Source organism: Cuculus canorus, chromosome 2 (assembly GCF_017976375.1).
Source record: "Cuculus canorus isolate bCucCan1 chromosome 2, bCucCan1.pri, whole genome shotgun sequence".
NCBI lineage: Eukaryota > Metazoa > Chordata > Aves > Cuculiformes > Cuculidae > Cuculus > Cuculus canorus.
Genome location: NC_071402.1, coordinates 155,536,865 through 155,548,869, shown reverse-complemented (window position 1 = coordinate 155,548,869; position 12,005 = coordinate 155,536,865). Strand labels below are relative to the sequence as shown.

Sequence of the window (12,005 nt, the reverse complement as noted above, 5' to 3'; positions counted from 1 at the left end):
CAGTGAGTGATTCTTGTTCTGGGTATAAGATAAACCCTTTCAGAGATCATACCAGAGCCCACTGGACACGGTTGTGCAATTTTAGCTTTTTATACCTGAAACTGGATACCTGGAGCCTGAAAGCGGTTGCTTGGTCCAGAGAAGCCTTGCAGGGATGTGTTTTGTGTGCATTGTTCATAAGAGGAAAACCCAGGGGCACAATTATAAACAGAGTCTGCGTCACAAGCGGCTTTCTGGCACTGCACTCCAGATAATGGAGATGGATTCCAGATCTTGCTTAAAAATAGAGAGCTTGTGTGTGTGCTGGGGAATGAGGAAAGGAGAGGGCAGGGTTGTGTTCATCTGAGCATGGTCTAATGCTGGACGAGAATTGGGTACATGACTTATGGTGCAGGCTGGGAGAGCTGGGTTTGGTGGGGATGGTGTTGCTGTCCTCAGGTATCCAGTGGGAAGTTATAGATGAAACTGGACTCTACAGAGCTTCATGGTGAAAGACCATAGTTGTGAACATTGCTGGGGGATCTGGTTAGATACTGAGGTAAAAAAAAGCTTCAGCATGTGGGTGGTGAAACAGCCAAAAAGGCTGTAGAAAGAGGAGGTCCATGAAGATATCAGAAGGCTGGAGCACCTCCCATGTGAGGACAGGTTGAGAGAGTTGGGCTTGTTTAGCCTGGAGAAGAGAAGGCTCTGGGGAAACCTTACAGCAGCCTTCCAGTACTTCAAGGGGGCCTCCAGGAAAGCTGGGGAGGGGCTCTTTATCAGGGAGTCCAGTGATAGGATGAGGGGGAATGGTTTTAAGCTGGATGAGGGGAGATTTAGGTTAGATATTAGGAAGAAATGTTTTCCTGTGAGGGTAGTGAGGCACTGGCACAGGCTGTCCAGAGCAGTCATGGATGCCCTATCCTTGGAGGTGTTAATGTTTCTCTGTGGAAGGCATTTGATACCACATGAAGAGAACTGTCTTGGAGTATCAGTCTTTATGGAAGATGTCCCCCGTGGTTGAAATAGCTGTGTGAGCAACTAGATTACCTCGAAGGGAAGTTTTCACATCTCCCAGGGTACCTGAAACTTGTATTGCACTTATGAGATGGATTCAAAGCTTGAGGAACTCTGTTTTGTGAGCAGTGTTCCTCTGTAGCTACTTCAAATTGCTGTTGCACATGGTGGGCGAACACTGTTCTAGAGCCAGGATTTCATGTTTGTCTTGTGACCATTTGGCACAGTTGTTCCCATTGCTGAAGCAAATATCTGCCAAAAGGACTTCTGGCTTCAGTTGTGTTCGCCTAGGAGGAGGCATCAATGTAATTCACTCCGCTCATACTGGGAGAGCTGCAATGTCCTTATGCGGCTGCAGAGGTTCACTTATCTTTGGAAACAAAGTGAACATGCTATGTCCTTAGGTCAGTCCCGTGTCTTTCCACTCCTCCACCAAATGTCCTTGAAATCATTGCTTTCCATCAACTTTCAACAGAGATCTCGGAGAGTTTTTTTTTAAAAGCTCCATATGAGTTATGTGAGAGCAAATGAGTGCAGAAGAGATGGTGTCTGGCCTCCCTTGAAGGCTGGTGGTGGGTTTCTGTGGGGAGTTTGTCTCAGCTTAAGGAGGAATTCAGGCTGGATCCCTGGCTGCTGTGGAGGTGCAGGGAGCATGGATCCAGAGGAGAGACCCAGGGAAATCAGGCTTCAGTTACCGAGTACCTGGGGAGTTTTTGGGTTGCATTGTTTTCATCCTTTTAGAGGTCGGTTTTGTTTCATAAAGGACCATTTAATCATAGAAACACAAAAGAAGCAAGGCCTAGAAAGGGTACATTTTCCTCCTTAGGCAGTGTTTCCTAAAGCAGGTCATGACCCTCTTAGGCAGGAATTTTGCAGCTGCTATACTGAGGGTTGGAATTGTATCTGAGAGCCTTCAGAGGTGAAAGCAGGGGGTATCAAACAGATCCTAAATACCCACTCAGGGGTCTCTTTCCTCCCCTCACAGCCCACAACAAAATGATCTCCTGCTTTTTAGGAAAAAAGCAGCAAGCATTTGGCTGTGCCCAGTTTTCATTGTTTTGCTAAGCTGTTGTGCTGGAAGAGATTAACTAGGGAGCGAATTTTCTCCGAAAGCTGATCTTGAGGGAGGCAGGGAGGTGGAGGGAAGAGCCTCTGCACTGACCTTGATCAGAGTATCTTGAGGTGGGAGCAAGCATGAACTGAGGATAGGAACATTAACCCAGTGCTGCCCACAGCGTTGCAGCTAAGCAGCGCGTGGAACTGCAGTCGGCTCTGATCGCAGCAGATCTGCATTTGCTGGGAGGGTTGGTTTGTCTGAGTTGTGACACCCTAGTGCAAACTGCTCTTGTGGTAGTTTTTCCCACTAAAGGTTGTTCATAGCATCCTGGGAAATCACTTCTCTCCCCACCTATTTGTTACTTGCTCCTAAACTTAAAAAAAAAAAAACCAAAGCAGTCCTTGTCAGGCTTTTTATTTTTCCCTCGATGTAGTTGATGTTGTCGTCTCTATCCATGCTTGCTTTCACTTAACAATGTGCTTAGCATCCTTGCTGCAGCTTCTCTCCTTTCCTTCTCTTCCCACTCTGGAATTTCGTAAATAAATGGTATGGCTGCAAAGTGTGAAGTGGCCATGTTGCTATGTTTTCTCTACTCTTCAGGGAAGCATGGAAACCCGTCTTTGTTTGGTCTCTGAAACACGGCACGCCACTGCTGCTACCAAAGAGCAGCTTGCTTGTGGCACTTCGTGCTGCAGCTTGGTTTAATCCTTTGCTTGATACGCTTTTGAGATTTCATTGTTTCTCTATAATTAAGTGCTATAGAGGGGCTGAAAGAAATGACGAATTAGCAGGAGAAGGGGGAGCGGGGAGAGCAGGTGGTGATCGAACTGAGAAGAGCTGCCAGAGAAGTAGGAGCAGCGGGGAATTAAATGGGAGGAGTCTAGAGTTTGGATGATTCCCTGCCATGTGCCCAGAAGGATTTAGTTTGGAATATCATTACTGTTCAAATAATGCCATACATCCTAACAGATCAGGTCCCTGTAGGCTGGGGCATTGTCCAAACACGTAGTGAAAAGCAGTTTTTGTCCTGAAGTTCTAGTGAGCATCCATCAGGCAGGCTCGAGGAGTGGAAAGGAGCTGTAGCATGCATGCTTCTGCTTTTAATTAGTCTGCGTCTATTGTTTCTGGTAGTAACATCTTAAAATAATAAAATGCAAAGCCATTCTTTGTGTAGTCACTTCTATAAACCCCTGGACCTCACTGCTGTCTTCTGAAATATTTGGTCTACAGTAGTGGTATCCTGTCTGGATTGTAAGAAGCAGCTCTGCCAGTTGTGCTTACACCAGCTGGGTTTAACTTGCTCAGAAATCCTGTTACATCGTGTTGCAGAAGGAAGCAGTGTATGCTGAAGCTATGGACTGTCTTGAGGTATTCAGAGTCTTGGAGCAGAGATAATCTTGTGTTCATGATGACCGTACAGGTAGCTTTAGAGATGTAAATATGCTGTACAAATGTAACTGAAGAGTGAAAATCATTGTGTGACAAGCTAGTCCTCTGAGATGCACCATCCAATATTGGAGGACTCCTATTGGAGCCCTCAGCACAGGGACAACATGCATCTCTTGGAATGAGTCCAGAGGAGGGACACAAAGATGATCAGAAGGCTGGAACACCTCTCAAATGAGGACAGGCTGAGAGAGTTGAGGTTGTTCAGCCTGGAGAAGAGAAAGCTCCAACGAGACCTTCTAGCAGCCTTCTAGTACTTCAAGGGAGCGTACAGGAAAGTTGGGGAGGGGCTCTTTGTCAGGGAGTACAGGGATAGGATGAGGGGTAATGTTTTTAAGCTGGATGAGGGAAGATTTAGATGAGATATTAGGAAGAAATGTTTTCCTGTGAGGGTAGTGAGGCACTGGCACAGGCTGCCCAGAGCAGTCATGGATGCTCCATCCCTGGAGGCGTTGAAGGCCGGGTTGGATGAGGCTTTGAGTGACCTAATGGAGTGGGAGGTATCCCTGCGCATGTCAGAGGATTTGGAAGTGGATGATCTTTAAGGTCCCTTCCAACCCATTCTATGATTATATGTACTGCAAACCTAACTGCAAAGTGAAAAGAGTTGTGACAAACAGGTCCTCTGAGGTGCACCGTCCTATATTCTTGCAGCACCTGGCTTGTGTTTTCACCCTCTGGCTATTACTATGCACCAAGACATCCAAAGAAACAAATCATCGTATTGGTGCTTTGAATGTGTCAGCAGCAACGTTTCTTCTAGGATCAGACTCTTTCCAAAGGAATGATACAGGCACATGTGTTTTGGAAGCTAGAACAAAAAACAAAGGCTACTGCTGTAGGGAGACCAGCAGCACTAGGAAATGCAAACGTGCTTCTCCTGCCTTTTGTCACTGCTTTTATGTGCTCCGCTGTCTTTATCTTAAGCCACTTCGTGTGTTTTCACTTTTTTTTTTTACCATCAAAGAAGCAGCAGAAAAATTTAGAGAAGCAGGTGCTGGGTGAGGAAGAATGGGGTCAGCACAACGCAGGATTCTTGGTGGGTGGAAGTACAGCTGTGCTAGGACTGCTGCTTTCCTGTTGGAGTCCTGCACCTGCTGCCTGCAAAGAAAAGCAACCACAGGGAGTGTATATGGAGTGTCTGGTTAGCTTTTTGGATGTTTGTCCAGTACTTAATGTTGTGTATTTCAGCCCTGCTCCTGGCAGTCTGGCCATACTTGGCGGTCAGAACCTTGTCCCCTTGCTTTTTCTGAGTGTATTCTGTTAAATATTGAAATCATAAATTGTTTGGGTTAGAAGGGACCTTAAAGATAATCTAGTTCCAGCCCCTCTGCCACGGGCAGGGACACCTTCCACTGGATTGGGTTGCTCAAAGCCTCATCCAACCTGGCCTTGATCACCTCCAGGGGTGGGACATCTACAGCTTCTCTGGACAGCCCATTCCATGTCTGCCTAGGTTCTTCCATTATCTCCATCCTTACTAAAGACCCTGCTTATGGCACTCAAACTTCATTTTCTAAGTCCCTTGTAAATATTCTTGCCTCACTTGCTATCATCTTCTTCTACCTAAGCTTCTCATAGCTTTGTTTTGCCCTGTGCTATGGGTAGTCTTTGAAAAATAACGTGTCCAAGTCATAAATGGCCTCTGTCTTGAGCTTCTTCAAAACCCATTGGCTTTATCTAATATTACAGCTTTAGCAACCTTGCCATCTTGTGTTCTGTGCATTGTAATTTGTTTTGCTGTAACCTCAGATGGAACACTTTCCTGTGTATTTGAGAGCTGGATTTCATACTCTTCCCCCCTGCCTGGCACTTTGAGTGTTACTGTGACTTGGCACAAGTTGCTGTGAGAAGACTGTTGATGGGGGTTGTAGGGAGCTTTGGTAGCTGTTGTTTGAAGTTGAGGTTGAAAGCTTTCCCCCCTGTTTATCTCAATGTACTAAAAAGAATTGTTTGCAAAAATGTGCTTAACCTGTATTGCAGAATCTGGAAGTAGTTTTTGTAGCATTAAGAGTAGGATAATCTGGTAAAAATAGGTGTGTCATTCCAAAATGCAGAATGGCTGTTCTCTTCTCCCTCATCAGTGCAGACACGCTCAGGAGTTATGCCTGGGGTGGTGAACAAGACAGCTGTTTGTTTTTAATAGCATTTTTAAATTATTTCTTTTTTAGGTTATTTTTTTCCCCTCTACTCTGCTCTCCTGAGACCTCACCTATAGTATTGTGTCCACCTCTGGAGCCCTTAGCACAGGAAGGACATGGATCTGTCAGTGCAAGTCCAGAGAAGGGATGCAAAGATGGTCAGAGGGCTGGAGCACCTCTTATAGGATGACAAGCTGAGAGAGTTGGGTTTATTCAGCCTGGAGAAGGGAAGGCTCTGGGAAGACCTTATAGCAGCCTTCCAGTACTTCAAGGGACCTATAGGAAAGCTGGAGAGGTGCTGTTTATCAGGGAGTGCAGGAACAGGATAAGGAATAACAGTTTTAAGCTGAACGAGGGGAGATTTAGATGAGAGATTAGGAAGAAATTCTTTCGTGTGAGCATGGTGAGTCACTGGCACAGGTTGCCCAGAGAAGTTGTGGCTGTTCCATCCCTGGAGACGTTCAAGGCCAGGTTGGGTAAGGTTTTGATCAACCTGATCTAGTGAGAGGTGTCCCTGTCCATGGCAGGAGTTGTGGAACTGGCTGACCTTTAAGGTTCCTTCCAACTCAACCCATTCTATGATTCCATGATTGGCATTAAGAAGCCCTCGAGGTTTTTTCCACCTATCCTACCCACTTTTTTTATTAATTTGAATGTATTCCTTTCTCGTGAAGTGTGCAAATGCAAGGAACCAAAATTAGAAAGCAAAGTAACAAGGTGTCCTATTGATGTGATGTCAAGGTTGCAACTATTTCTGGAGGCCAACAAAGCAGGGGCTTAACATCAACCAGATTAGTTCTCACTGTTGCATGCTCCTTTGGATATCAAAGGATACGATATTGCTGAGTAGTTTAAATCCAGAACTCTTATTCCTACTTTTAGGAGTTTGAACAGTTGTACATTAAAACACAATATTTTATTCCCTGTTGGAATTTAAATGTTCTCTGGCTGTAGTTTTCAACCCAGACACCAAGGCGATGTACTACTATGTGAGATCCAGAACTGAGTGGGCTCGAATGAAGCATACCTTGTGTCTGCATAGCATGAGAAGAGACAAGAACAGCAATTAGTGCCTGAAAATGTGTGATAAACCTTATTTGTGTTGGTAGCAGTGTGGCTTGTTTGGATACTTTGGGTGAAAACATAAGGCTAAATGTCTTGGTGACCTCGATGGCCTTGCAGAGAAGAATCACTCCTCTGTTAGAAATAAGCCAGAGTCTGGGTTGGTGTTTTTTCTGTCTGTGGAGCTGTAACGATTCCTGTGAGGGATTATAGAGATCCACTTCCTTTTGTTCGGCTGTCCCAGTACTGTGGTGTTGCAGCTGAGCTGAAGCAGGGAGTGCTGTGGGGTTGCCTCCGCTGGGTTTTCACCTGTCTCTGCTGTGTTTTCTAACTGGCACTTGTAATTTTGTTGTCTGACCTCCCTTCCTTTCTGAGTCTTGTAACGTTCTGCTAACTGTCCTTCTTTTTCACCCACAGGGAGTGGAGCGACTGCGGTGGTGCAGGCAGCCTTCTGCATCCCAAAGAAGGAGAAGGTGGCAATTAAACGGATCAATCTTGAGAAGTGTCAGACAAGCATGGATGAACTCCTGGTATGCAATCAAGATTGTCTGGGGAGTTGTATTTCAGTTACCATAATCTCTGTTTGCTAAGTGCCTTAAACAGCCTTTCTGGACGGGGTGTGAGGGTGAGGGGACCTGACTGACTTCAGGAGAGACAGTTCTGGTGTCCTGATTGTGGAACACAGTACTTAAAAAGATCAACTGCTGGAGAACTCAGGCTGTTTGTTTAGAGCTAAGCACTTTGTATAATCCCTTTGTTTTGAACAGAGTTAATGTGCAAGTGTGAAGCTCAGCTGTACCCACAAGAGCAGCTGCAGTTTGAGGGGAATCCACTGCTAGCTGCTTCCAAAATCTTTAAGGGAATGGTTGTGCTTTTTCTTCCTGTCCTGCAGTTCTTCACTATTTTTTTCACTTGTTAGGAGAAAACCTGAATAGACTGCTTTTGTTGCTAATCTCTTTCTGGTACTGATGTCAGCTAAGGGATCACTCTGACACATTGCAGGCTGCCGTGTAGGAACCTCCACTAATTCTGAGTTCAGGACAGGAGCTGGAGCTCTCTAATTTTCTTCTGCTGTATCTCTTTTTCCTCAAGGTTTTCTCAATTGAAAACAGTTTCTGGCAGGCAGCTGTAGTAACTACAGTTTCCTTTGTCTTATCTGGCTTGTATGTTGATGGGCTTTGTCTTTCCCTTCCTGTGTATGTGAGCTGGTGCTTCTGGAGTGCAGCAGCTTGACGTTCACCTCTTATGTGGAAGGATTTAAGCTGGGCGGAATTAGTCATTCCTGTGAACATTAGGTGTCTTCACTAAAGGTGAGAAAGCTCTCTTGGGTAAATCTTTCCGTAGTAAGTATTAGCTGGCTGGCAGGCATTGAGGACAGATGGGAAGATGAGGCTTTGTACCATCTTGCTTTTTAAAGCAGCTCTCTAATATTATTTTAATCCTACCTATCTTTCCACTTTCATCTTGACAGCTTCTGTAGTGTTAACTCGGGCACTTAATTTTGGTGATTGCAATTAGAAAGTAGAACAGAGTTCAGGAGTCCTGGCTAGCTCTACACTTGTATGATCTTCAGTGAGTCACTTGAACCATGGTTCCAGTTTCCATCTAGTGACTAATTCTGTTTTTATCATTATAGGTATCTGCAAATCTGCTCTTGTAAGGAGGAAAGGCTCCATCCAAGCTGTCACATTTTAGTGCACCTGTGAAGGGTTGCATGTAGGACTCTTAAGGTGACCTGCATTCAAATCCTCTTATGGCTCCTACTAGTGTAGGAGTTTGAGAACTCTTCCCTTTTCACAGTCAGTCTTTTTGTCCTGATACCATCCCTGGAGCACCTCCCACATGATGACAGGCTGACAGAGTTGGGCTTGTTCAGCCTAGAAAAGAGAAGGCTCTGGGGAGACCTTATAGCAGCCTTCCAGTACCTGAAAGGGCCTATAGGAAAGCTGGAGACGGGCTGTTTATCAGGAAGTTCAGGGATAGAACGAGGGGTAATGGTTTTAAGCTGAAAGAGGGGAGATTTAGATGAGATATTAGGAAGACATTTTTTCCTGTGAACGTGGTGAGGCACTGGCACAGGCTGCCCAGAGAATTCATGGATGCCCCATCCTTGGAGTTGTTCAAGGCCAGGTTGCATGGGATTTTGAGCAACCTGATCAAGGAAGGTGTCCCTGCCCATGGCAGTGGGCTGGAACTGGCTGATCTTTAAGGTCCCTTCCAACCCAAACCGTTCTGTGATTCTGTGTGGCTTGTTCTTGCTACTTAGCCTCAGTTGTGTTGCTAACTGTATTGTTGTAACTTAATCATTGAGATGGTTCATTTTTGAGTAATTGCCAATTCCAGCTAAAAGGGTTAGGTTCAGAAAGATTTGCCATGGAGACTTGGCATGTAATTTTAGATAAGTACTTCTAATTGCATAGTTTAAATCTCTGGCTGACCTGTTCTTCACAATGGATTTTTTTGTCATGGGTATGAGTGCAGTGAATTGCTTTGGTCAGCTCTCTTAAGTTTCCACTTTTGTGACCAGATCTGGTGCGGGTCCTTCTGTAGGTTGTGTAGAGGTCTGTTGTGAAGCTAAGCGCTTATGTCTTGGCGTCATGTAGCAAATACTGTTCCTTAAAGTCTGGGATGAAGACAGGAGTTAGAGGTTTGTCAGTAAACAGAGTTTTCATGAGTTGCTTTGTAGTATTTTATAGACAGAAGCACAGACATTAAATGGCTCCAACTGACAAATTTGGATATTGCCTATAAAAGTAACTGATATATAATAGTGAGATCTCAAGCCAGGAGGCTGTGCGAAATTGGAGAGGGAACCTGATGAGAATCTGTTCTCCAGAAAAAAACAGTTGATTCCTCATTTTCCTAGTTTAAAGTATTCCTTTTTAGGTAATTAGTGAGTGGTTTTCCATTTCTGCATACCCCGGAAAGTAGATTCTTAGCCTGATCTTTGAAATAAGCTTCTGTACCATGTCTTTAGTTGTGCACCCTCTAGAGAACTTGCACATGATTTAAGGAGCACGCGTAAGTGATTAGTGTCCGATATTCAGAGGAAAGTGGAAGAATCGAGCTCTGAGTGATTTTGAGATAATCTCTCCCCAAACAAGTTCTTGCCTGGCCCTGTAACAGTTGAGCTTTACTTATCCAGATTTAAGCTGATCTCTGAATTATTTTTGAGAGCTCTTTAAAATTGTAGATGTTCTTGAACTTATGACTGAGAGGTGGAGGGGAGGACAGTTCTCAACTGCAGCACCTTCCTGGGGCATCGGTTGCTGCAGCAGATGTGTTGTGTGAAAAATGTTTTCCCCTGAGTTTCTTCTGAATTTTTCAGTTTATTGGATGTCACTGTGAGAGCTGAAACAATGGAAGTTCCTGATTTCCCTGCTTTGTGCTCTCACCTTCCCTGCATTTAATCTTGTCTCCATATTTGTTTCTTCCCCAAAGTAAATATTCTCAGGCTTTTCAGTCTTTTAGTCTCCCTTCATGGCAGTTTACCCAAAAATTCCATTTTTTTGAGCAAATAATTGTCATTGTAGGATGGTTTGTTTTTTTTTCTTCCAACAAACATAAATGTAAGTCCTTGCATACTGCACTGTTTTTAAGAAGCAAGTGCAAAAGGGAATGTGTCAAGTGCATTGAGACGTGATTGAGAGCAACCCTGTGGAGAAGGTCTTGCTGGTGCTGGTTGGTGAAAAGCTCAACATGAGCTGGCAATGCGTGCCCATAGGCCAGAAAGCCAACCATATCCTGGGCTGCATCAGGAGAGGTATGACCAGCTGGTCAAGGGAGGAGATTCTACTCCTCTGCTCAGCTCTCATGAGACTCTACCTGGAGTACTGTGTCCAGTTCTGGAATCTCCAACATAAGAAGGTTATGGAGCTGTTGGAACAGGTCCAGAAGAGGCCATGGAGATGATCTGAGGGCTGAAGCACTTCTGCTCTCAGGGCAGGCTGAGAGAGCTGGTGTTGTTCAGCCTGGAGAAGAGAAGGCTCTGAGGAGACCTTATAGCAGCCTTCTAGTACCTGAAGGTGGCCTCCAAGAAAGCTGGAGAAGCTCTTTTTACGGAGGCATGTAGTGATAGGATGAAAGGGAATGGCTTTAAATGGGAAGGAGGAAGATTTAGACTAGATGTTAGGAAGAAGTTCTTCACAATGAGGGTGGTGAGGCACTGGCACAGGTTGCTGAGAGGCCTTGTGGATGCCTCCTCCCTGGAAGTGTTTGAGGCCAGGTTGGATGGTGCCTTGAGCAGCCTGACCCAGTGGAGGGTGTCCCTGCCCACGGCAGGGGTTTGGAACTGGGTGATCTTTGAGGTTCCTTCCAGCTCAAACCATTCTATGATTCTCTGTCTTGTTTCTTCTACCACTCCTTACATGTCCATGCTGTTTACTGGCAGGTACTTCTGTTTCTTAGGGTGAGAAGAGGAGGGTTATTTTGGAGGGGGGTTAGGAAGTGCACACTAAGTGGCTGTGTCACTTCGGTGAAAGGATGAATGGCCTTGAGCTTCCTTTAAGCTTCTATAGCAGCAGGTGCCAGGGAATCGAGGAGCACCTCCGAGCTTGTAGAGATGCCTTGCGTAGGGTGATTAAGTGGTGTGTCTTGGCTTTAAAAGTATTGATCTTTATCCTTGCATCTTGACATACACTTGAGCTGTATGGTGGTCAGGGATAACTTGCACATTTTGCAAATTCTGCGTGACATTCTTTGTTAATGCAGTGGATTAATTTCTTGCTGCTGCAGGGTATGGAAATGAAGAAATGACCAATTTTGTCACATCATGAGCAAACCAAGTTAAGGACATTCAGCTCTTCAGCAGAAGTGTTAATTGCCATTCACTGACAAGATTGGTGCAGTTAAGAGATGTGGCTTTTTCTAGCCCAGCCACTGAGTCAGGTGATGTTAGTCAGGAATTTAGTTAGGTGGTGTTAGTCAGGTTGCTGTTCAGTTTTGGGCCCCTCACTACCAGAAGGACATTGAGGTGCTGGATCATGTCCAGGAAAGGGTAGCAAAGCTTGTGGAGGGGCTTGAGAACAAGACTTATGAGAGTGGGCTGAGGGAACTGGGGTTGTTGAGCCTGGAGAATAGGAAACCTTATTGCTGTCTACAGCTACCTGGGAGGAGGTTGTAGCAAGGTGGATGTTGGTCTCTTTTCCCAAGTAGCAAGTGACAAGATGAGAGGAAATGTCCTCAAGCTGTGCCAGGGGAGGTTCAGGTTAGACATCAGGAACAATTTCTTCACCAAAAGGGTTATCAGGCACTGGAACAGGCTGCACAGGGAGGTTTTTGAGTCACCATCCCTGCAGGTATTT

The 12,005-nt window shown here is 45.2% G+C and overlaps 1 protein-coding gene across 1 annotated transcript in view; it reads left to right on the top strand.

The window, feature by feature from the left end:
- Positions 1–12,005, top strand: part of OXSR1 (oxidative stress responsive kinase 1) — a 104,168-nt gene that overhangs the window by 16,290 nt on the left and 75,873 nt on the right. Inside the window, exon 2 of the mRNA XM_009558289.2 lies at positions 7,120–7,232. Coding sequence (XP_009556584.2) covers positions 7,120–7,232 — 113 coding nt within the window. The remainder of the gene's footprint in view (positions 1–7,119; positions 7,233–12,005) is intronic.